The 24,017-nt window shown below is 49.3% G+C and overlaps 2 protein-coding genes across 4 annotated transcripts in view; both read left to right on the top strand.

Moving 5' to 3' along the window:
- The window catches only part of TIMP2 (TIMP metallopeptidase inhibitor 2), a 34,575-nt gene extending 22,300 nt beyond the window's left edge, over positions 1–12,275 (top strand). For 2 of the 3 annotated variants that reach the window (XM_011956244.1, XM_011956350.1), the window contains 2 exons: positions 7,583–7,707; positions 9,389–12,275. In XM_011956244.1, the coding sequence (XP_011811634.1) occupies positions 7,583–7,707; positions 9,389–9,586 (323 nt within the window). In that variant the 3' untranslated portion in view covers positions 9,587–12,275. Of the gene's footprint in view, positions 1–7,582; positions 9,290–9,388 lie in introns of all 3 variants that reach the window. The other variant, XR_001003366.1, reaches the window with a different exon arrangement.
- Positions 12,276–23,055: 10,780 nt separating this feature from the next.
- The window catches only part of USP36 (ubiquitin specific peptidase 36), a 45,183-nt gene continuing 44,221 nt past the window's right edge, over positions 23,056–24,017 (top strand). The window contains exon 1 of the mRNA XM_011956039.1: positions 23,056–23,717. The gene's annotated coding sequence lies outside the window, so the exon portion shown is untranslated. The remainder of the gene's footprint in view (positions 23,718–24,017) is intronic.

Below are 24,017 nucleotides of genomic sequence, written 5' to 3'. Positions count from 1 at the left end.
GCCTCCCGAGTAGCTGGGATTACAGGCATGCACCACCACGCCCAGCTAATTTTTGCATTTTTTTAGTTGAGATGGGATTTCGCCATGTTGGTCAGGCTGGTCTCAAACTCTTGACCTCAGGTGATCCGCCCACCTCGGCCTCTCAAAGTGCTGAGATTACAGGTGTGAGCCACTGTGCCCGGCTGGCAGATTTTCTTTCTTTTTATGTGCATACATTTTAAAGTTTCCAAAATATGTAATAGTCTTCTCAGTTGAATTCTATGTATGTTTTCAAATTGTTAACATTTCCATTAACTTTAAAACTCAGACACTACTTAGTATCTCAAGGAGGAGGCACGAGGTTTTGATCAGGACACAGAACTAAAGGTGCCAAGTGCGAATAGTTTCTTGCATAAAGAAAATAAGTAAATGGGCCAACCATAGTGGCTCACACTTGTAATCCTAGCATTTGGGGAGGCTGAGGCAGGAGGATGGCTGGAGGTTAGGAGTTCAAGATCAGCCTGGATGATATAGCAAGACCCTATCTCTACAAAACAGGAAGGGAGGGAGGGAGGAAGGAAGGAAGAAAGGAAGGGAGGAAGGGAGGCAGGGAGGGAGGCAGGGAGGAAGGGGGAGGGAGGAAGGGAAGAAGGGAAGCAGGGAGGAAGGGAGGGAGGGAGAGAGGAAGGAAGGAAAGAAGGGAGGGAGGGAGGGATGAGCTGGGTGTGGTCATGTGCACTTGTAGTCCTAACTACTTGGGAGGCTGAGGCAGGAAGATCCCTTGAGCTCAGGCATTTGAGGCTGCAGTGAGCTAGGACTGCACCACTGCACTCTAGCCTGGGTGGCAGGGTGGGACCCTATCTCTATTGTAGAAGAGAAAAAGACAACCACTAAGTGTCATGAAAAGATGTGAGGAGATACAACGAGATGCCCAAGTGAAGGCCCTGAAAACACACCTGCTCGAGTTTGAATGTGTGCCCTGACACCTGACTCGTTAATGTCCTTGGCCAAGTGACTTTACCTGTCCGTGCCTCCCGTGCCGATCCAGAACGACGACAGTAGTATCTGCCCCACGAGGGGTTGTTGAGAGGATGAAAGTGGGAGTGGGAGACCAGAAGTGAGGATCACAGAGATGCTGGTTATCTTGTTCAGGCCTCACTCAAGGGTAGCTGATAATTCTATTTCCTACATTAGGGTTGACAGTGACCCATGCATGAAGCACAGCACTGCATGAAAAGCTGGTCGGTCGATACAGAATTACGCTGAAGGTCTAAGGAGAGCTAGGGTAGCCTGTAGCAGAATGAGCGTGAAGGCTCTGTTGAAAGGGCATTGCTCCCTGGATCTGTGGCAGGATCCTCGGTAGCAAGCTGACATTGAAAGATTTTGAAGAGCTTTAGTGAAAAAGTTAAAAACAGCCCAGCACAGTGGCTGACGCCAGTAATCCAGCACTTTGGGAGGCCAAGGCGAGTGGATCGCGGGGTCAGGAGATTGAGATCATCCTGGCTAACACGATGAAACCCCGTCTCTACTAAAAATACAAAAAATTAGCCAGGTGTGGTGGCGGGTGCCTGTCATCCCAGCTACTCAGGAGGCTGAGGCACGAGAATCGCTTGAACCCGGGAGGCGGAGGTTGCAGTGAGCCGAGATTGTGCCACTGCACTCCAGCCTGGGTGACAGAGCAAGACTCTGTCCCCCCAAAAAAATAAAAAATAAAAAAAAACCAACGTTGGCAAGGCTGTGGAGTAAAGGGAACACTTAGAGGCTGTTGGTGGGAATGTAAATGAGTTCACCTGCTGTGGGGCACACTTTGGAGATTTCTCAACTGAGAAACCAGCATTTGACCCAGCAATCCCACTACTGGGTATATACCCAAAGGAAAATAAATCGTTTAATGATATTGCACCCGTATGCTCATTACCACATTATTTGCAATAGCAAAGACATGGTATCAACCCAAGTGCCCATCAGTGGTGACTTAGATAAAGAAAATGTGCATATATACCATGGAATACTACACAGCCAAGAAAAAGAAGGAAATCATGTCCTTTGCAGCCACACGAGTGCAGCTGGAAACCATTATCCTAAGGGAACTAATGTGAAAACAGAAAACCAAATGCCACATGTTCTCACTTATAAGTGGGAGCTAAACATTGGGTACACATGGTCATAAAAATGGGAACAAGAGACACTGGGAATACAAGGAGGTGGGAGGGAGGAAGCCGGGTAAGGGTTGAAAAAATACTACCTATTGGGTGCTATGCCCGCTACCTGGGCGATGGATCCGTTCGTTTTCCAAACCTCAGGGGCACACGATATACCCGTATAACAAATCTGCACTTGGACTTCCTGTTTCTAAAAGTCAAAGTTAAAGATTGTGAGACCTGCCCAGTGGCCAGCTGGCTGTGTATCTTCTCCACCAATGAGGCTGCATTACTTCATCCTCCTCTCCCTGGGAGGGGGAGCAGGGCTGGGGCCGTTAATGGCCACAGTGGCTGACTCACCTCGTGGCGAGAGGAGCCTCTCTCATCTGACTTCTTTCCCAGCCTTGGTCAGATGACTCCACACTGAATCTGGCATTTATTTCCTGAGGCAGGAACCTAGATCCAGTTTGCCTCGAGTCAGAATAGGCCCTTGATCCAGGGGCTAACCAGAAATCACGGGGCACAGTGAACCACTCAGCTTGGGCTGACTGTGGCTGCTGAGTGCCCGCATGGCCTGAGCAGGCCACCTCCTCCTGGGCTGATGACTCAGCCTCACGTGTGGAGTCGGGCACCAGGAGACTCATACAGAATTGGCCCTGTAATTTTCTTCTACGTTCCTCTTCTCCAAAAGGAAAAATAAACATACAACCCTTCGTTACAAATTTTAATTCCTGGTTTTCTATAACCAAGACTCATGCCTTGCTTTTCTCCAAGACAGACATAAGCAGAACAGGCAGATGCTCATGGTGTGTACGTCCAACCAAGTCTTAATCAGACCAGAGGGGGCCTCTCTTAATATTGTTTTTTGCTTTTTTTTAAGACAGAATCTTGCTCTGTCGCCCAGGCTGGAGTGCAGTGGCACGATCTCGGCTCACTGCAAGCTCCGCCTCCCAGGTTCACGCCGTTCTCCTGCCTCAGCCTCCCGAGTAGCTGGGACTACAGGCGCCCGCCAGCATGCCTGGCTAATTTTTTGTATTTTTAGTAGAAACAGGGTTTCACCATGTTAGCCAGGATGGTCTCGATCTCCTGACCTCGTGATCCACGTGTCTCGGCCTCCCAAAGTGCTGGGATTACAGGCATGAGCCACCATACCCGGCCTTCTCTTAACATTTATACATGACAGCCATGTTCACGTTAGCCCAATAACTAGGACCATTGAAAAGATACAATTTTTTGGCTGGACACGGTGGATCACTTGAAGTCAGGAGTTCAAGACCAGCCCAGCCAACATTGTGAAACCCTGCATCTACTAAAAAATACAAAGATTAGCCACGCATGGTGGCGCACACCTGTAATCCCAATTACTTGGGAGGCTAAGGCAGGAGAATTGCTTGAACCTGGGAGGCAGGTTCCAGTGAGCTGAGATGGCACCACTGCACTCCAGCCTGATTGACAGAGCAAGACTCCATCTCCAAAAAAAAAGAAAAGATAAAATTTTCACTTCATCTCTTCGTCCTGCCGTTGCTTATCTTTTGAGGAAGCCAGAATTGGTGGTAAAAGGCCAAAAGAGAAAATGGCAGGAAAAGGCAGAATGTGAAGCAAATTATTAGAACAAGCACGGGTGTGTCTCATGAGTAAACTTATTGAGCAATTACTATGTGCAGGGAACTGTGGATACAAAAGGGTTAAGACACAACCCTTACCCTCTATATTTACTCTCTGATTAAGGAGTGAGATGCAGAAGCAAGGCAAATATAATATAAAGTGGGAATTGATGCTGGTCAAGTGATACATACAGTGGAAATCACCATAGAAGCTGGGAAGCCAGGAGAGAGCTTCAGCCTGTCTGTAGTGGTAGATGTCCAGGTTGGGTGGGGAAGGGGCTGCAGTATAGCTGTACGGACACCAAATGCTAGAATCAACCGGGACACAGGAATGGGTTCCTTCCCATCTGTCTATTTTGCTCCTTACTGATCTATTCTGAATGCACAGAAAATAGCTGTAGGTCTAGTGGGGAAAGTTATATGTCTAGTTTTTGTTTATTTATTTATTTTTTCTTTTGAGACGGAGTCTCGCACTGTTGCCCAGGCTGGAGTGCAATGGCATGATCTTGGCTCATTGCAACCTCCACCTCCCAAGTTCAAGCGATTCTCCTGCTTCAGCCTCCTGAGTAGCTGGGATTACAGGCATGCGCCACCACCCCCAGCTAATTTTTATATTTTTAGTAGAGACGGGGTTTCACTGTGTTGGCTAGGCTGGTCTTGAACTCCTGACCTCAAGTGATTCGCCCACCTTGGCCTCCCCAAGTGCTGGGATTACAGGCATGAGCCACCATGCCCAGCTAGTTGTGAATTGTTTAAGGCCACCCAAACATTTACCTTGTGAAGTTACAGGATTTGGAATAAATGTTACAGGAGTAATTCTGCTTTCTCATCCTGTTCCACACCTGGAATGTCACATAAGTCTAAAAGGGAGAAAAGGACCTGAAGGTAAAGGAACAGCTAGAACAGGAAGTGTGAGCATAAGAATTCTTTTTTTTTTTTTTTTTTTGAGACGGAGTCTAGCTCTGTCGCCCAGGCTGGAGTGCAGTGGCCGGATCTCAGCTCACTGCAAGCTCCGCCTCCCGGGTTCCCGCCATTCTCCTGCCTCAGCCTCCAGAGTAGCTGGGACTACAGGCGCCCGCCACCTCGCCCGGCTAGATTTTTGTATTTTTTAGTAGAAATGGGGTTTCACCGTGTTAGCCAGGATGGTCTCGATCTCCTGACCTCGTGATCCGCCCGTCTCGGCCTCCCAAAGTGCTGGGATTACAGGCTTGAGCCACCGCGCCCGGCCCTGAGCATAAGAATTCAAACCCAGGGAGCTGGCACAACGAGCGCACCGTGCCTAGGACAATGGAGGCCGTTTGTGCCTGCTTGAAGTCCCAGGCAAGCCATCCACATTTCCATGGCATAGGGGTGCAGTCGGCAAGCTGCGTTAGTCCTTCGCTGCGCTGCGTTTCTATTAGCGGATCCTCTGAGGCTGCTGCTGTGCTGAGATCATTAAGTCAGATGCGCTGAAACGCTGTCAAACAGAAGTGCTTAGGGCAGAGCCTGAGGCTCTGCTTCTCAAGGAATTGCCTGTCAGTCTCTGCCAGGGGCAGGTGCTCGTCAGTAACACCTGTGTCTCTTCACAAGGTGCTGTTGTAGCAGAAGGAATGAGGTGTTTTTTGTTTTCTGGGTTTTTTTTGTTTTTTTTTTTTGAGACAGAGTCTTACTCCGTCACCCAGGCTGGAGTGCAGTGGCATGACCTCGGCTCACTGCAAGCTCCGCCTCCTGGGTTCAAGTGATTCTCCTGCCTCAGCCTCCCGAGTAGTTGAGATTACAGGCACCCACCACCACATCCAGCTAATTTTTTGTATTTTTTAAATTTTATTTTATGTATTTATTTGAGATGGAGTTTTGCTCTTGTCACCCAGGCTGGAATGTAGTGGCATGACCTCTTCTTGCTGTAACCTCCGTCCCCTGGGTTCAAGTGATTCTCCTGCCTCAGCCTCCCGAGTAGCTGGGATTATAGGTACCCACCACCATGCCCAGATAATTTTTGTATGTATAGTAGAGATGGGGTTTCACCATGTTGGCCAGGCTGGTCTCAAACTCCTGACTTTGAGTGATGTCCCTACCTCAGCCTCCCAAAGTGCTGGGATTACAGGCGTCAGCCACCGTGCCCAGCCTGACAGGTGAGTTTTTATTTTGTTTATTTTCTTTTTTGAGATGGAGTCTCACTCTGTCACCCAGGCTGGAGTGCAGTGTTGCAGTCTCGGCTCACTGCAGCCCCCACTTCCGGGGTTCAAGCAGTCCTCCTGCCTCAGCCTCCTGAGTAGCTGGGACTACAGGCATGCATCACCATGCCTGGCTGTTTTTTGTTGTTGTTGTTGTTGTTTTTGTATTTTTAGTAGAGACGGGGTTTCACCACGTTGGCCAGGCTGGTCTCGAACTCCTGACCTCAAGTGATCCGCCTGCCTTGGCCTCCCAACGTGCTGGGATTACAGGCATGAGCCACACCACACCTGGCCTATGGGATGAGTTTTTTAATGATTTCCATAGCTGTCATTAGGTTCTGTCCACCACTGGAACACACTCCTTTGTTCTTTTCCTCCTGCTTGGAAAACGCCAAGGCTGTTGCCAATGTAGTGTCTTCAGCAAAGGAAGGAGGCAGCTGAGTCAGGAGCCTGAAGTACAGAAAGGAGCCACAGCTCATCATGCCTGATGAAGGGAATTCAGAGCAGATTCCTAATTTTCAAAAATTCCATTCTTTGGCTCTTCATATTGGAAACATGCAGAATTATAAGTTTAAACTCAAATGGGAGAAACACCTGTGAATTAATATTTTGTGAAAAACAAAACAGGAAACAATACAATCTACATACCGCCTGATGTTTGGTGTGTGAAGATGCATATATAAGAGGATATTGGCCGGGCGCAGTGGCTCACACCTGTAATCCCAGCACTTCAGGAAGTCTAAAGTGGGAGGATCACTTGAGCTCTGGAGTTCAAGACCAGCCTGGGCAACATAGTGAAACATCATCTCTATCCTTTTTTAAAAAATAAAATTTAATTTAAAAGAATATTGGGGCCAGGCATGGTGGCTCATGCCTGTAATCCCAACACTTTGGGAGGCCAAGGTGAGGGTATCACTTGAGCCCAGAAGTTTAAGACCAGCCTGAGTAACATAGCAAGACCCTGTCTCTACAAAAAAATATATAGAAAAAATTAGCAGGGTGTGGTGGTTCACACCTAGCTATTCGGGAGACTGAGACGGGAGGATCACTTGAGCTCAGGAGGTCAAGGCTGCAGTGAGCTATGATCATACCATTGCACTCTGGCCTGAGCGACAGAGCAAGACTGTCTTAAAATCAATACTGGAATATTGGAAGGAAATACATCAAAATGTTTGCTGTGGGTAACGAAAGTGGGGAAGTTTTTTCTTGATTGTTTCCTACGTTTAAGTTTCTGTCAGTGAACATGCATTATGGCTTTTTTTTTTTCCACTTTTTATTTTTTTGAGATGGAGTCTTGCTGTGTCACCCAGGCTGGAGTTCAGTGGCACGATCTCGGCTCACTGCAACTTCTGCTTCTGGGGTTCAAGAGTGATTCTCCTGCCTCAGCCTCCCAAGTAGCTGTGATTATAGGCGTGTGCCACCACACCTGGCTAATTTTTTGTGTTTTTAGTAGAGAGGGAGTATCATCATGTTGGCCAGGCTGGTCTTGAACTCCTGACCTCAAGGGAGCCACCCACCTCAGCCTCCCAAAGTGCTGGGATTACAGGAGTGAGCCACCGTACCTGGCCACCCATTATGTTTGAACTCAGAATAGACAGTGCGCAGTGTTGTTACAGCAAAATCCCAGCACCCCTGCGCAGGGTGGAGGAGCTGGGCAGGAGGACTTGTCCCTCGCCCTGAGCTTGGTGATTCCGTCTCTCCGCAGGAAAGGCCGAGGGGGACGGCAAGATGCACATCACCCTCTGTGACTTCATTGTGCCCTGGGACACCCTGAGCACCACCCAGAAGAAGAGCCTGAACCACAGGTACCAGATGGGCTGCGAGTGTAAGGTAAGCAGGTCCCGTCTCTGCTGGGGCGTCGCCTCCTCCCACTGTCTCCAGATGGACAGTGCGGGTTTTGGTCCCTGGCTTTCCAGAGCCTCTTAATCCCCGGGTTCTGATTTAAGACCAGGCTCTGGGAAGGCAGAGTCATCCCAGGAGTGAGGCTGTCTGGCTGGGGACAAAGCCTTTGGCCCCTGGTCCCTGGAGAGCCCTGAGACACATCTCTGTCAAGGGCTGTCTGGAGGCCGGGCGCCATGGCTTATGCCTGTAATCCCAGCATTTTGGGAGGCCGAGATGGGAGGGTTACTTGGGGTCAGAAGTCGGAGATCAGCCTGGCCAACATGGTAAAACCCTGTCTCTACAAAAATACAAACATTAGCTGGGTGAGGTGGCACACGCCTGTGATCCCAGCAACTTGGGAGGCTGAGGCTCGAGAATGGCTTGAACGTGGGAGGTGGAGATTGCAGTGAGCCGAGATTGCGCCACTGTACCCCAGCCTGGGTTGACAGAGTAAAACTCTGTCTAAAAAAAAAAAAAAAAAAGGAGGGGGATGTCTGGAAGGCTAGGAGATTTGAGAGTAAGGCACGAATTCAGCTCTGTTACTTGTCCCTTCCAGAAAAAGGAGCTGTATGGGGAGAATATGGTCCCATGGATCCTTTTCTACAAATGCGGAAGTGCAAACCCTTGTGTGGCTTGTGACAGGGCACTGCAAGCCTTATGCTTTTTCCAGCATTCCTGACATTTTCACACCTGGGTTGGTGTCTACGTGGGGTCTGTGTGTTGAGAACACCTGAACACCTGCTCCTCTTAAAATGAGCCCGGAGGTTGTGCCAGGCACAGTCGTAGCAGCCCAACGCTTAGATGTGGCTGTGGCAGGCGAGATCACCACCTCCAGGGCTCCCAGGCTAGCTCCTACCCTGTGGGCTCCTAGCACCCTATCCCCACCCTCCCCGCTGGAAGCATTGCTGAGTGCCGGGCACCTGCCACCCTGGGCCACTCCCAGCGAGTCTGGGACCAGTAGACTCTGGTGAGGCCGTGGGGATTGGCCTTCCCTGGGGAGCTGCCTGGAGCTGCCCTCCCTCCTGACCAGCTCCTTCTCAGCATGTTCAGAACAGAAATTCTGAACTCGTAGTCTCCAGCCATACATATGTTAAGCAAAACTCCTCTGTGCCCAGCATGAAATCAAAAGCAAGTTCTTCCTTTTTCCCTCCACGGGGCGGTGAAGGGGGTCATCCTCTTGTAGCCTCCCTCTTGTAGCCTCGGGTTCCTTTGCTAGTTGCCTGTGACCTCACGGCTCCGCCTTGTGAGCAGTTCCCAATTCCCGGCCTTTTCACTGGGCTGGAATCTGTCTCCAGGAAACCCAGGCCCTTTTATTGTTGCGATGTTCCCCAGAGGGCAGGGCCAAGCCGAGGCCATTCTCTCATGCTCAGGAAGGTAGAAGATGCCCAAAGGGAGGCACACCTGCAGTAGGAGGGGGGCAGTGGTGGGCGGGGCACAGCTTCCCTGCAGGTAAGACCCCCTTGCAGGCCAGCCGCCTGCCCCTGCAGGAGCTGCGGGTCTCGGGAGAGGCTGCCATCCCTGCACACCGCAGGTAGGCACATTGCCGGATTCTGGACATGCCCCCAGAGCAGCCTCTGCCCACCCCTTCCTGGGTCCCTGACTCTGTCCCCCTCCGTGTGCCCCTCCCCAGATCACGCGCTGCCCCATGATCCCGTGCTACATCTCCTCCCCGGACGAGTGCCTCTGGATGGACTGGGTCACAGAGAAGAACATCAACGGGCACCAGGCCAAGTTCTTCGCCTGCATCAAGAGAAGCGACGGCTCCTGTGCGTGGTACCGCGGCGCGGCGCCCCCCAAGCAGGAGTTTCTCGACATCGAGGACCCATAAGCAGGCCTACAACACCCCTGTGGCCAACTGCAAAAACAGCCTCCAAGGGTTTCGACTGGTCCAGCTCTGACATCCCTTCCTGGAAACAGCATGAATAAATCACTCATCCCATGGGTCCAAATTAGTACAATTCTGCTCCCCGCTTCTCCTTTTAGACACGGTTGTGGGTCTGGAGGGAGACGTGGGTCCGGGGTCCTCATCCCATCCTCCCTCTGCCAGGCACTGTGTGTCTGGGGCTTGGATCCTTGGGTGCAGGCAGGGCTGGGACACGCAGCTTGCCTCCCAGTCCCTGCCTTGGCACCGTCACAGATGCCGAGCAGGCAGCACTTAGGGATCTCCCAGCCGGGTTAGGGCAGGGCCTGGAAATGTGCATTTTGCAGAAACTTTTGAGGGTCGTTGCAAGACTGTGTAGCAGGCCTACCAGGTCCCTTTTGTCTCGAGAGGGGCATGGCCCTTGTTTTCTGCAGCTTCCACGCCTCTGGCCCTAGTGTAACACTCCCTGCCCCTGGCAAGTGCCCCCATCACCCTGGTCCCCACCATGAGCTCCCAGCACCTGTGGCTCCCCCCACATCCAAGGACAGCCTGGAACCAGCGGCTTATTCTTGAAGGAGCCCCATCAATCCTATTAATCCTCAGAATTCCAGTGGGAGCCTCCCTCTGAGCCTTGTAGAAATGGGAGCGAGGAACCCCAGCTGAGCTGCGTTCCAGCCTCAGCTGAGTCTTTTTGGTCTCCTGCACGCCCCCGTCCACATGCTTCCCCAGCCTGCAGGGGGAATTGGTGAGGTCCTGTCCTGAGGCTCCTGTCCGGGGCCGGTGGCTGCCCTCAAGGTCCCTTCCTGAGCTGCTGTGGTTGCCATTGCTTCTTGCCCGTTCTGGTACCAGGCACCTGGATTGAGTTGCACGGCTTTGCTTTATCTGGGCTTGTGTGCAGGGCCTGGCTGTGCTCCCCGTCTGCACGTCCTGAGGACAGAAAAAGCTGGGTCTTGCTGTGCCCTCCCAGGCTTAGTGTTCTCTCCCTCAAAGACTGACAGCCATCGTTCTGCACGGGGCTTTCTGCACGTGACGCCAGCTAAGTGTAGTAAGAAGTCCAGCCTAGGAAGGGAAGGATTTTGGAGGTAGGTGGCTTTGGTGACACTCTCACTTCTTTCTGAGCCTCCAGGATACTTGGGCCTGTTTTAAGAGACATCTCCTTTTTCTAAAGATGAATTCTCAGATGGTAGGTGAACCTGAGTTGCAGATATACCAACTTCTGCTTGTATTTCTCAAATGACAAAGATGACCTAGCTAAGAAACTTCCTAGGGAACTAGGGAACCTATGTGTTCCCTAAACATGGTTTCCTGAAGCCAGTGATATGGGGATCAGAATAGGAAGAACTTTCTCGGTAATGCTAAGGAGAATCTCTTTTGCTCCCACCTGTGTTGTAAAGATAAACTGACGATATATAGGCACATTATGTAAACATACACATGCAATGAAACTGAAGCTTTTCGGCCTGGGAGTGGTCCTGCAAAATGCTTCCAAAGCCACCTTAGCCTGTTCTATTCAGTGGCAACCCCAAAGCACCTGTTAAGACTCCTGACCCCCAAGTGGCATGCAGGCCCCATGCCCATTGGGACCTGGTCAGCACAGATGTTGATGACTTCCCTTTCTAGGGCAGACTGGGAGGGTATCCAGGAATCAGCCCCTGCCCCACAGGCGTTTTCATGCTGTACAGTGATCTAAAGTTGGTGAGATGTCATAATGGACCAGTCCATGTGATTTCAGTAGATACAACTCCACCAGACCCCTCCAACCCATGTAACATCCCACCCCCGTTCGCTTCCTGTATGGTGATATCATATGTAACATTTACTCCTGTTTCTGCTGATTGTTTTTTTAATGTTTTGGTTTGTTTTTGACATCAACTGTAATCATTCCTGTGCTGTGTTTTTTATTACCCTTGGTAGGTGTTAGACTTGCACTTTTTTTAAAAAGAGGTTTCTGCATCGTGGAAGCATTTGACCCAGAGCGGAACGCGTGGCCTATGCAGGTGGATTCCTTCAGGTCTTTCCTTTGGTTCTTTGAGCATCTTTGCTTTCATTCATCTCCCGTCTTTGGTTCTCCGGTTCAAATTATTACAAAGTAAAGGATCTTTGAGTAGGTTCAGTCTGAAAGGTGTGGCCTTTATATTCCATCCACACACGTTGGTCTTTTAACCATGCTGAGCAGAAAACAAAACAGGTTAAGAAGAGCCTGGTGGCAGCTGAGAGAGGAAGCCGCTCAAATACCTTCACAGTAAATAATGGCAATATATATATAGTTTAAGAAGGCTCTCCATTTGGCATCGTTTAATTTATATGTTATGTTCTAAGCACAGCTCTTTTCTCCTATTTTCATCCTGCAAGCAACTCAAAATATTTAAAATAAAGTTTACATTGTAGTTATTTTCAAATCTTTGCTTGATAAGTATTAAGAAATATTGGACTTGCTGCCGTAATTTAAAGCTCTGTTGATTTTGTTTTCGTTTGGAGTTTTGGGGGAGGGGAGCACTGTGTTTATGCTGGAATATGAAGTCTGAGACCTTCCGGTGCTGGGAACATACAAGAGTTGTTGGACGTTGACAAGCAGACTGCGCATGTCTCTGATGCTTTGTATCATTCTTGAGCAATCGCTCGGTCCGTGGACAATAAACAGTATTATCAAAGAGAACGTGGGCTCTCTCCGTGTGGCTGTATCCTACATTCAGAACGGCCACTTTCTAGCTCAAGAATGGGAATCAGCCCCTGCAAGGAGCCTTGCCTGTCCAGCGGGAGGGGGCGCCCTGTGTCCTCCAGAGAAACAAGGCCAGTGAGCTCTGAGTCAAATGTGGGATGCAGACCAGGTGCCGTGGCTCACGCCTGTCATCCCAGCACTTTGGGAGACCGAGGCAGGTGGATCATTTGTGCCCAGGAGTTCGAGACTAGCCTGGCCAACTTAGCAAAACCCCGTCTCTACAAAAAATAGGCGTGGTGGCATGTGTCTGTGGTCCCAGCTACTCAAAAGGCTGCGATGGGAGGATCACTTGAGCTGCGGTGGCAAAGATGGGGAGCAGAGATAGGACAGGTAAGAGCAAATGTGGTTTTCTTAGGTGGATGAAGAGGCAGAGGCATAGGACAGGGTCCCCTTCATTCAGCACGTTTTATTATAGAGAAACGCAGAGCCATGCATCCGTCTCACAGCTTCAACACTGAGGGCTTCATGGCCAGCTTTAGACCTACACCCCGTCTTCACCCACCCTGCCCGAAATTATTTGGAAGAAAAAACTCCAGGCATCAAACAGTCTCATTTATCAATATTCCAGTAAGCATATTTAAAAAATAAAAATACCTTTTTTTTTTTTTTTTTTTTGAGATAAAGTCTTGTTCTGTTACCCAGGCTGGAGTGCAATGGCACGATCTTGGCTCACTGCAACCTCCACCTCCTGGGTTCAAGTGATTCTCCTGCCTCAACCTCCTGAGTAGCTGGGATTACAGGAACCCGCCACAACACCCAGCTAATTTTTGTGTTTTTAGTAGAGACGGGGTTTCACCATGTTAGTCAGGCTGGTCTCGAACTCCTGACCTCACGATCCGCCCGCCTCGGCCTCCCAAAGTGTTGGGATTACAGGCGTGAGCCAACGTGTCTGGCCAAAAATTAAAAGCTACTTTTAAAACCTTTTTCCAGGCCAGGTACAGTGGCTCACACCTGTAGTCCCAGCACTTTGGGAGGCCAAGCTGGGCAGATTGCTTGAGCCCAGGAGTTCAAGACCAGCCTGGACAACATGGAGAAAACCCAACTCTACAAAAAAATACAAAGATTAGCTGGGCGTGGTGGTGCATGCCTGTAGTCCCAGCTACTCGGGAGGCTGAGGTGGATCACTTGAGCACAGGAGGTGGAGGTTGCAGTGAGCTGAGATCGCACCACTGCACTCCAATCTGGGTGACAGAGTGAGATCCTGTCTCAAACAACAAAAACAAAAAATGCAAAATACCTTTACCACACGTTAAACACTTACTTAGAATTCATCAGTGTCATCAAATATCCAGTCAGTTTCTGACATCTCTAACTGTCTCATAGATGCTTTTGTGTGGTTTATGGGTTTGAATCAAGACCCAAATAAGATCCATCCATTGCAGTTGATCTGACTCCTAGGTCTCTCTCTCTCTCTCTTTTTTAAATAACTTTTTTTTTCCTCCAAGGTCACTTTGAACAGTGAGTTTGAAGCTCCCCCTTCTTTCTTTCTTTCTTTTTTTTTTTTTTTTGAGACAGTCTCGCACCATTGCCCAGGCTGGAGTGCAGCGGTGTGATCTCAGCTCAATGCAACGTCTGCCTCGAGAGTAGCTAAGATTACAGGCGTCCATCACGACACCCAGCAAATTCTTGTATTTTTAGTAGAAATAGGGGTTTCACCGTGTTGGTGAGGCTGGTCTCAAACTCCTGGCCTCAAGCGATCTGCCCGCATCGGCCTCCCGTAAGCCACCGTGCTTGGCCTCCCGGGTCTCTCTGATTCTCCAGGTTGTTTCTCTCTGCTCCCGCTCTATCCTCGTGCTGAGAAGGATGGTCCCATCATAATTTAAACTTCAAGCAAAAGTCTCATAATGCTTTGCCATATGGACTTTTTCTTTTTTTTTTCTGAGACAGAGTCTCGCCCTGTCGCCCAGGCTGGAGTGCAGTGGCGCAATCTCGGCTCACTGCAACCTCCGCCTCCTGGGTTCACGCCATTCTCCTGCCTCAGCCTCCAGAATAGCTGGGACTACAGGCGCCCACCACCACGCCTGGCTAACTTTTTGTATTTTTAGTAGAGACGGGGTTTCACCGTGTTAGCCAGGATGGTCTCGATCTCTTGACCTCGTGATCCACCCGCCTCGGCCCCCCAAAGTGCTGGGATTACAGACGTGAGCCACCACGCCTGGCCATGGACATTCTTTAATGGTGTATTTGAACAGTTAGCTGCCCCCTGGCCCATGTGCACAGTTTGTTGTGCAGAATCTGTTATTCCAGGGGCAGCCCGAAGAATCGTGTTTCCTGTTGGGTGCAGTTACTGCCCAAAAAGCAAGAACAAACTTATCGACATCTGAAGTTTGCCCCAGTGTCACATTAAATGTGATCCACTTAATATCTACTGCAGAAATATTTGGATTATTTCTTGTGTATGTCCAAATATGTAGGGAAAATGGTTGAGTGGTATACTATAATAACAATACCAAAACTTTCCATTTCATACAAATGAACTTACTCGGCATTTGCAGCTCACATTTGGAGTTTTAGTAAGCAGCACTCCAGGTGATTTATACCCTGTTCATATATTTGTGCATTTAGGTCAAACTTGACTTAAACTCATTATGGAAATTTTAAAACATATACAAAAATGCAGAGAATGGTATGACCAACTCCATGTATCTATGATCCGTTTTCTTTTCTTTTTTTTTTTTTTTTATGATCCGTTTTCAACAATTATCCATGTTTTGCTGATCTTTGAAAACAATTTAAAATCAGTTTGTAGGCCGGGCGCCATGGCTCACGCTTGTAATCCCAGCACTTTGGGAGGGCGAGGCGTGAGGATCACCTGAGGTCAGGAGTTCGAGATCAGCCTGGCCAACATGGCAAAACCCCGTGTCTACTAAAAATACAAAAATTAGCCAGGTGCAGTGGTGGGTGCCTGTAGTCCCAGTTACTCAGGAGGCTGATGCAGAATCACTTGAACCCGGGAGGCGGAGGTTGTAGTGAGCTGAGATCGTATCATTGCACTCCAGCCTGGACGACAGAGCGAGACTCCATCTCAAAAAACACACAAATAAAACAAAACAAAAAAATTAGCTGGGCATGGTGGTGCATGCCTCTAGTCCCAGCTACTCAGGAGGCTGAGGCAGGAGAATCACTTGAACCCAGGCGGTGGAGGTTGCAGTGAGCCGAGATCGCACCACTGCACTCCAGCCTGGGCAACAGAGCAAGACTCTGTCTTGAAAAAGAAGAAAAAGAAAAAAATCAGTTTGTAGACCCACATATGGGGTAACGACATTGTTAGGGACACAACCAGACACCATTATTTCCTCTCAGTCTTGTTTATCCTGTGAAAGAAAAATGAATGGGGACAGGTAAGGCCAGCCTTAACCCATCAACACAGATGTGTGCACCCACCATGGAAAAGCAGCAAGAGACCCTGTAAGATCCAATCTGAAGGGACGTGGGGCCTGGTGGTGGAGCTGGGGAGCCACCGGGACAGGTTAAAGAACTTTGGAGCTGGCCAGGTATGGTGACTCATGCCTGTAATCTCAGCCACTCGGGAGGCCGAGCTGGGAGAATCACTTGAACCCCACAGGTAGAGGTTGCAATGAGCCAAGATGGAGCCACTGTATTCCAGCCTGGGCGGCAGAGCGACACTCGGTCTCAAAAAAATAAATAAATAAAAATAAAGTACTTCGGAGCTGATGGAAGAATTTGAGCCTAGTTATAGGACACATAGTAGCAATATCTTTTCCCCCCTAATTTTTAATGGATACTTTTACCTGATCTAACTTTAAAAAATAATTAAACCCAAACAGTGGAATGTGGAATTACAATATTTTACTAGCATCAATTTTATTATAGGCAATTTGCTTTGACCATAGTTTTTTTTTCTTTTTTTTTTTTTTTTTTGAGACAGAGTCTCGTTCTGTCACCCAGGCTGGAGTGCAGTGGCACAATCTTGGCTTACTGCAATCTTCACCTCCTGGGTTTAAGCAATTCTCATGCCTCAGCCTCCCGAGTAGCTGGGGCTATGGGCATGCCACCACGCCCAGCTAAGTTTTGTATTTTTAGTAGACAGGGTTTCACCATGTTGGCCAGGATGATCTCGATCTCTTGACCTCGTGATCTGCCCCCTCAGCCTCCAAAGTGCTGGGATTACAGGCGTGAGCCACCTCACCTGGCCACCTTCTAACCATTTTTAAGTGTACAATTCAGTGGTGTTAATTACACTTACAATGTTTTTGTGGCCATCACCATTTCCAAAACTTTTTCACCACCCCCCCAGAAACTCTGTCACCATTACGCAATAACCCCCCGTGTCCTCCTCCTTCTAGCCCCTGGTAACCTCTAATCTACTTTGTCTCTATGAATTTGCCTATTCTAAATATTCCATCGTCCTGCATGATTCCACCTATGTTATGTCTGGCTCACTTAGCACATGTCTTCAAGGTCCATTGGTATTAGAGCATGGATCCATGCTTCCTTCTTTTTCATGGCTAATATTCCATTATGTATATTAATTCCATTTTGTGGATCCATTCATCTATCAGTAGACACTGAGGTTGCTTCCGCCTTTTGGCTATTGTGAATAATGTGGCTATGAAAAATGGGTCTCTACTAAAAATGGGTGTGCAAATATCTGTGTCCCTGCTTTTAATTGGTATATACACACCCACACTTAGTATATGTATATAGATATCTATACACTATAGATATATATAGATACCTACTATAGATATATAGAGCCATATATACATTAACCAACATTAATTAATTCAACATTAATCTTTGAAGGAAATGACATGAAGCTTGTTTCAAATTCAGCTTCTCTGATTCAGCATATATATATCTAAACTATATATATCTATATACACAGTATATAGGTATATACACAATATTATGTATATATGTATATACATAGTATTATGTATAATTATTGCAATACAGGCCAGGCATGGTGGCTCACGCCTGTAATCCCAGCACTTTGGGGAGCCAAGGCGGGTGGATCACCTGAGGTCAGGGGTTCGAGACCAGCCTGGCCAACTTGGTGAAACCACATCTCTACTAAAAATACAAAAAATCAGCCGCACTTGGTGGCGCGTGCCTGTAATCTCAGCTACTCGAGAGGCTGAGGCAGGAGAATCGCTTCAACCCGGGAGACAGAGGTTATAGTGAGCTGAGATGGTGCCACTGCACTCCAGACTGTCTCGAAAATAAAAAAAATTGCAATATAGTAATTATACATAATACTATATAAGTAAAATTGTATTGCAATAATTAAGTCTGGGAGCATAGTATATATAGATAATATCTATACATACATTGTAGATGGTATATATAGTAGTCCTAGGTTTCGCTTTGGAGGAAGCACTGTCCTGTTCTCTGCAGTGGCCGCACCGTTTTACACACCTACCAGCGGTGCCTGAGGGTTGGTCCGCTCTAAAGTTATTCTTCCTACACCTCCCAAAGTGGAATTCCAAAACCACTTTGTTAGACCAGCCTGACAATTTACAATATTCATGGAAAGATACTTCCTAGTATGTTCAAAATACCAAGGTTAAGATGCCTGGAAGTTATATTTAAAAAAAAAAAAAAAAAAAAAAGCTGACTTTGCCGCATCTACTGTGAGAATGAAGATCGTTCTCAGCAACCAACCTGTGGATATTCCAGAAAAGGTCAATATTACTCTAAAGGAACACACAGTTATTGGGAAGTGCCTGAGAGGAACCCTGAGGAGGGACTATGTTTATTTAATTTATTTTTTTGAGACAGGATCTCGCCCTGTCGCCCAGGCTGGAGTGCAGTGGCACGATCTTGGCTCACTGCAACCTCCGCCTCCCAGGTTCAAGCAATTTTCCTGCTGCCTCAGCCTCCCTACTAGCTGAGACTACAGGAACGTGCCACTACGCCTGGCTAATTTTTGTATTTTTAGTAGAGACAGGGTTTCACCATGTTGACCAGGCTGGTCTCGAACTCCTGGCCTCAAGTGATCTCCCTGCCTCTGCCTCCCAAAGTGTTGGGATTACAGGTGTGAGCCACGACGCCCAGCCTTGAGGAGGGACTTCAATCATGTCAATGTAGAACTCAGTCTCCTTGGAAAGGAAAAGAGGCTCCGGGTTGACAAATGGGGAAACAGAAGGGAGCTGGCTGCCGCTGGGACTGTTCGTGGTCGTGCAGGGAGCATGGTCAAGGGGGCTGCCCTGGGTTTCATGACAAGATGAGCTCTGTGGGGGCTCACTTCCCCACCAACGTCGTTATCCAGGAGAACATGACTCTTGTTGAAATCCGAAACATCTTGGGTGGAAAATCCATCTGCAGGGTTCAGATGAGGCCAGGTGATGTTTATTCAGTATCTCAAGCCCAGAATGTCGAATTAATCTTTGAAGGAAATGACATTGAGCTTGTTTCAGGCTTGTTCAAATTCAGCTGCTCTGATTCAGCAAGCAGCAACAGTTAAAAACAAGGATATCAGAAAATGTTGGGGTGCTGTCTACGTCTCCTTCAAAGGAACAGTTCCGCAGGCTGCTGAGGAAGTTGTAAGAGTTGTCCAGCTACAGAAACATGACGTTGGATGACTCCTCAGACCTATCTGTGATATTTAGATGATGCAATAAAAGACCTATAGATTCGGGAAAAAAAATTAAATGAAAAAAAATTACATTGAAAATCACAAAGTGGAAGCCATCTACACCTTTTTTTTTTTTGAGATGGAGTTTCGCTCTGTCACCCAGGCTGGAGTGCAGTGGCGCAATCTCGGCTCACTGCAAGCCCCGCCTCTTGGGTTCAAGCGATTCTCCTGCCTCAGCCTTCCAAGTAGATGGGATTACAGGTAAGTGCCATCATTCCCGGCTAATTTTTGTATTCTAGTTAAGACAGGGTTTCACCATGTTGGTCAAGTTGGTCTTGAACTCCTGACCTCAAGGTGATCCGCCCTCCTCGACCTCCCAAAGTGCTGGGATTATAGGCATGAGCTCCTGTGCCCAGCCCATCTACACCTTTGCAGGGGATTCTGGAGAATTCTGTGTAGCAGGTTGACCTATGGAGACAAACTGACCTCTCACCCGAGGCACCGCTCACCTGTCTGCAGCCTGAGTGCTTCATCTGTAGTGGGGACCTCTTGCCTGTGGGGCACGTGGTCCACCCCTCCAGCCTCAGCCCGCCCAATGGCCTCCTTTTCTTTTTTCTTTTTATTTTGAGATGGAGTGTCACTCTGTCTCACAGGCTGGAGTGCAGTGGTGCGATCTCGGCTCACTGCAACCTCCACCTCTCAGGTTCAGTGATTCTCCTCTTTATTTTCTCAAAGGTGCCAAGCTTGCTCCTGTCTCAGGCACTTTGTTCATGCTGTTCTCATTCCAAAACCTCCTTCCCTTGCTCCTCTTACAGCCGGCCTCTCCTCATCTTCCCACTTTCAACGGAGGTAGCACATCCTCACAAGAGTTTTCCCCAGTGCCCCAGGCCAAGGTATTCTCCCTCACCTCATCCTGCTCCTGGCCTGGTCACCACTGGTAATAATAATTACACAAATGTATTCACTTGTTTATGACCTGCGTGTTCTTAAGTCCTTTGTGGGGAGAGTCCAGGGTTGATTCGCTCACCACCATGTGGAACAGAGTAAATAAGAAATATTTGCTAGACGAATCAATTTGTTTGGTGCCACAGTGCCACAGGAAGGGGTGCCAGCCCCAAAAGAACAGTGAAGGCTTTGTGTGGCAGAGGCCTGGAGCCTTCTTCCCCAGGAGTCGGGGGCTGGGGCCCTTAGCAAGTGCTTCCTAGGGAAACTTCAGGTCGCTCTGGGTAGAAAGGAACCCAGAAGGGTGGATATTTGGGGGAGATGACTGGCACCAGAGATGGCTGGCATCAAGCAGGCTGGGACCGCAGGAGGCTGCGTGGGGCTGGGACTTGGAGGGAGGTGATGGAGCAAGGGGAAGGGCTGGCAAGTGTGGGTGTGAGAATCGGTGGGTTTTGAAAGTGTGAGTGTGGTGGGGTGTGTGTGTGTGTGAGGATGTGAGTAAGAGAGAATGTATGTGTGTGTGTGTTGGGGGAATCCCTGGGACCAAACTTATTATGGAAAGGGTAGCATCCTGCCCAGCTGCATTCAGGGGAAGGGCTCTGCCAGCCTAGGGCACATCTGGCTGAGGTGCCCCTTGAGCTTGAGAGCAGTACCAGGGGACCAATGCAAGGAATCCGCAGCCTAGAAGACCAGGGTGCACCTCCCCAAACAGCCGGCTGCCTGGAGTGGCTCTTCGGAGCCTGGGTAAACCCCTGGAGATCTGTCCTATTCAAAGGAGGCAGAAAGCCCCCAAAATGATTGAGGTTGGGAATTCCAACCATCGATGGGGGAGAGGTATTAAATTAATAAAGTTTACCAAAATAAAACAAGAGAAAAGGTCGGGAGGCCGGGCACAGTGGCTCAGGCCTGTAATCCTAGCACTTTGGGAGGCTGAGGTGGGCAGATCACCTGAGGCCAAGAGTTCAAGACCAAACACGGCGAAACCCATCTCTACCAAAAATACAAAAATTAGCTGGATGTGGTGGAGTGCGCCTGTAATCGCAGCTACTCTGGAGGCAGAGACACGATAATTGCTTGAACCTGGGAGGTAGAGGTTGCAGTGAGCTGAGATTACACCACTGCACTCCAGCCTGGGCGACAGAGTGAGACTCCACTTCAAAAAAATAAAAGACAAGGGAAAACTACAAAATATGTATTCTGAATTATGCCAAAGCATCTTGGAGTAGCTGCTGCTCTTGCTAATGCCGTCTGTGGTCCCAGCTCCCTGGCTGCCACCTGCCCGGGCCTGGGCTGCCGCTGTGCACAGCCATTCTCCTGGCACGGTCAGATGTCTGAGAGTCACACCATTTAGGAAGGATGACTTTCTCCACCCCTTCTGAGACTAGAAACAAAATGGAAGGGTGGTAAGAATGGTGCCAAGCAGCCAGAAGAGCCACTTCCTGTGTATACCAACAGGTGGCGTGGCGTCATGGCTTCTGTCTTCCCCAAGCGCCTGTGCTCAGCAGCTGCCTGTGCCTGTGCATCTTCTGGGGTGATGTTAATTACAGATTTCCTGAGAGCCCTGTCCCATCTGCACGGATGGGAAGGATGACATGCATTGCTATTCTTCCTAAGGAAAGTGGCATCCCTCCCAAACCTGGGAACTCAGGTCTCCGTGGACCGCACAGACACCTGAGAAAAGGTTTTGCATCAGAGGCTGATGGCAGAGGCTGTATCAGTCCAGCAAGTCACCTGACTGATGTGAAGGGTTCCCCTAGAGCAGGAGGGACATCTGGGCTGAAAACCCTCATTCAAAATGGCCTGGGTTCCCCAGGCACTCGGCACCCATGAAATGCAACCCCAGTGGGTGGAAGAGCAAGTCCACGATTGCACTCCCCTGCCAGGCTAGAGAGAAATGCTGCTATTGCAATTCAGGGGCAACATGCCAACCCCCGCAGACCTAAGGGTGGCTGCAACTGTCGGCCACACCGAAAGCATGCAGGGCAGGCTCACTGGGGATAAATGTGTATGAAAGAACCACATGGAAATTGAAATGTTTGAGATGAGACAATTGAATGATCTCTAAATCCTAAGAGAGAAAACTAGAGAAACATTAAAGATGAAAGAATAAAATATTCTGTTATAGAAAGCTGTAACCAAAACGAATCACATTAGAACTTATCTCAAGAAAAAGGTGTATTAACGTAATAGTTATATTGTCACCCAAAAATTACCTGATTGGCTCCCTGCCTGGAAGGTCAAGGTAAGACGGACTCAACTCCTCTCCTGGTTTCACAGTCTGTAGAAGATGGCTGAAGATTTGGGCTAATTTCAGGAGAGACCTACGTTGCATCTTTTTTTTTTTTTAAACCAAGTATTGCTCTGTTGCCCAGGCTGGAGTGCAGTGGTGTGATCTCAGCTCACTGCAACCTCCACCATCTAGGTTCAAGCAATTCTCCTGCCTCAGCCTCCTGAGTAGCTGGGACTACAGGCATGCGCCACATAACCGGCTAATTTTTGTGTTTTTAGTAGAGACGGGTTTTCACTATGTTGGCCACGCTGGTCTCGAATTCCTGACCTCAAGTAATCTGCCCGCCTTGGCCTCCCAAAGTGTTGGGATTACAGGCGTGAGCCACTGTGCCCAGACCTTTTTTTTTTTTTTCCTTTTGAGACGGAGTCTCTCTCTGTAGCCCAGGCTGTTGTGCAGAAGCACCATCTCAGCTCACTGCAACTTCTGCCTCCTAGGTTCAAGGTAGATTCTCGTACCTCAGCCTCCTGAGTAGCTGGGATTACAGGCGCACACCACCACACCCAGCTAGTTTTTGTATTTTTATTAGAGACGGGGTTTCGCCATGTTGGCCATGCTGGTCTTGAACTTCTGACCTCAGGTGATCCGCCCACCTTGGCCTCCCAAAGTGTTGGGATTACAGGCGTGAGCCACCGCGCCCAGGACAAGGATTCTTACAGATAGGGCGTAGTTTCAGCATCAGACTAATATGGTTTTCTTGTTCGCTTTTTTCAAAAAACACCAGCGCCCAAGTAATAAATACAAGGTGAATTTTGTTTCAAGTACATCTAGCCTCTCTCCCCATCTCCAGTCCCTGCTTTAGGATCCGTGGGGAGGGCCTGGAGATTCGCTTTGGGTTGTTTACCTGTGGCTTTACCCTACTCATCATTCCTACTTACGTCAAAAAAGACACAGCAGATAGACCGTATTTATAAAGTTCTGCCTTTTGCATAAAGTAGTTTATGCCCATAAACCAACACTCTCTCCACCTGCCCAGGAGAACGGGGGGGAAGCCAGCGAAGTTGCCTCAGATCAAAAGGATTTTTAAAAGCACTGCAAAAGCAATACGTGCTTACAAATACTCAGCTAAAAACCTTCGCAGAGTTGTCACAGGACAAAACTTTTGGAGCGGGTGGGTGGAGCTAGGGATTGCGCAGCGGCCGTCAGACTTCAAAGGTCAAATCTCACACTCTCAGATCCCTAATTCCAAAGAGCCATTTCCTCGGCAGCCCCAGGCTTTGGCCGATCGCTCCCAGATCCCTCCCTCCCCAAACTGCAGGTGCTTCCCGTGTGGAAGTCATAGATGGCCCCAGAGCCCGGGAGGTTAAGGCCGAGCGCCCGCGCCTCCGCTTCTCTACAGCCACAGGACGGCCAGGAAGCAGGTGGGAGCCCAGTCTTCTCCCTGCCCGGGAGACAGGGCAGGAGCGCTGTTGCAGGGGCGGGCAGAGGGTCTCGAGTCCCCGTTCTGGGGCAAGGGGGCGCGCCACTGTCACACCTGAGGCGTCCACAACAGCCCCAGGTGCGCGCTTCTGACCCGGAAGTAGCGGCACCTCAAGCGCGCTGCGGGGACGTCACCGGGCCGCAGCACAGGTGCGGGAGCGCCTTTGGCTCTGCGCACTTGCGTCATCACGTAGGCTGCCGGGGGTCCCGTGATGGGGAGGTGACGTAGGCGACACGGAAGCGGCGGTGGGCGGGGACAGGGAGTGAGCCGAATCTAGCCCCGCCTCTTAAAGCCTCCCGACCCTTTCGGTGTTAGCGCAGCGCGGCCGCTGGGTGCGGCGCCTTTAAGCGTCGCCGTGACACGTGTGTGAGGCACTGGAGGCCCGGATGGTGCGCGTGTGGGGCAGCGGGCTGAAGGAGACGCCAGGGCTGCGCAGGCTTGTGGAGCGCCCGCGGAGAGGCCGGGGTAGGCTGGAGTCGGGTCCGGGCA

Source organism: Colobus angolensis, unplaced genomic scaffold (genome assembly GCF_000951035.1).
Source record: "Colobus angolensis palliatus isolate OR3802 unplaced genomic scaffold, Cang.pa_1.0 Scaffold1, whole genome shotgun sequence".
Classification (NCBI taxonomy): Eukaryota; Metazoa; Chordata; class Mammalia; order Primates; family Cercopithecidae; genus Colobus; species Colobus angolensis.
The sequence above is the reverse complement of the archived record's forward strand: the minus strand, read 5'-3'. Positions and strand labels throughout refer to the sequence as shown.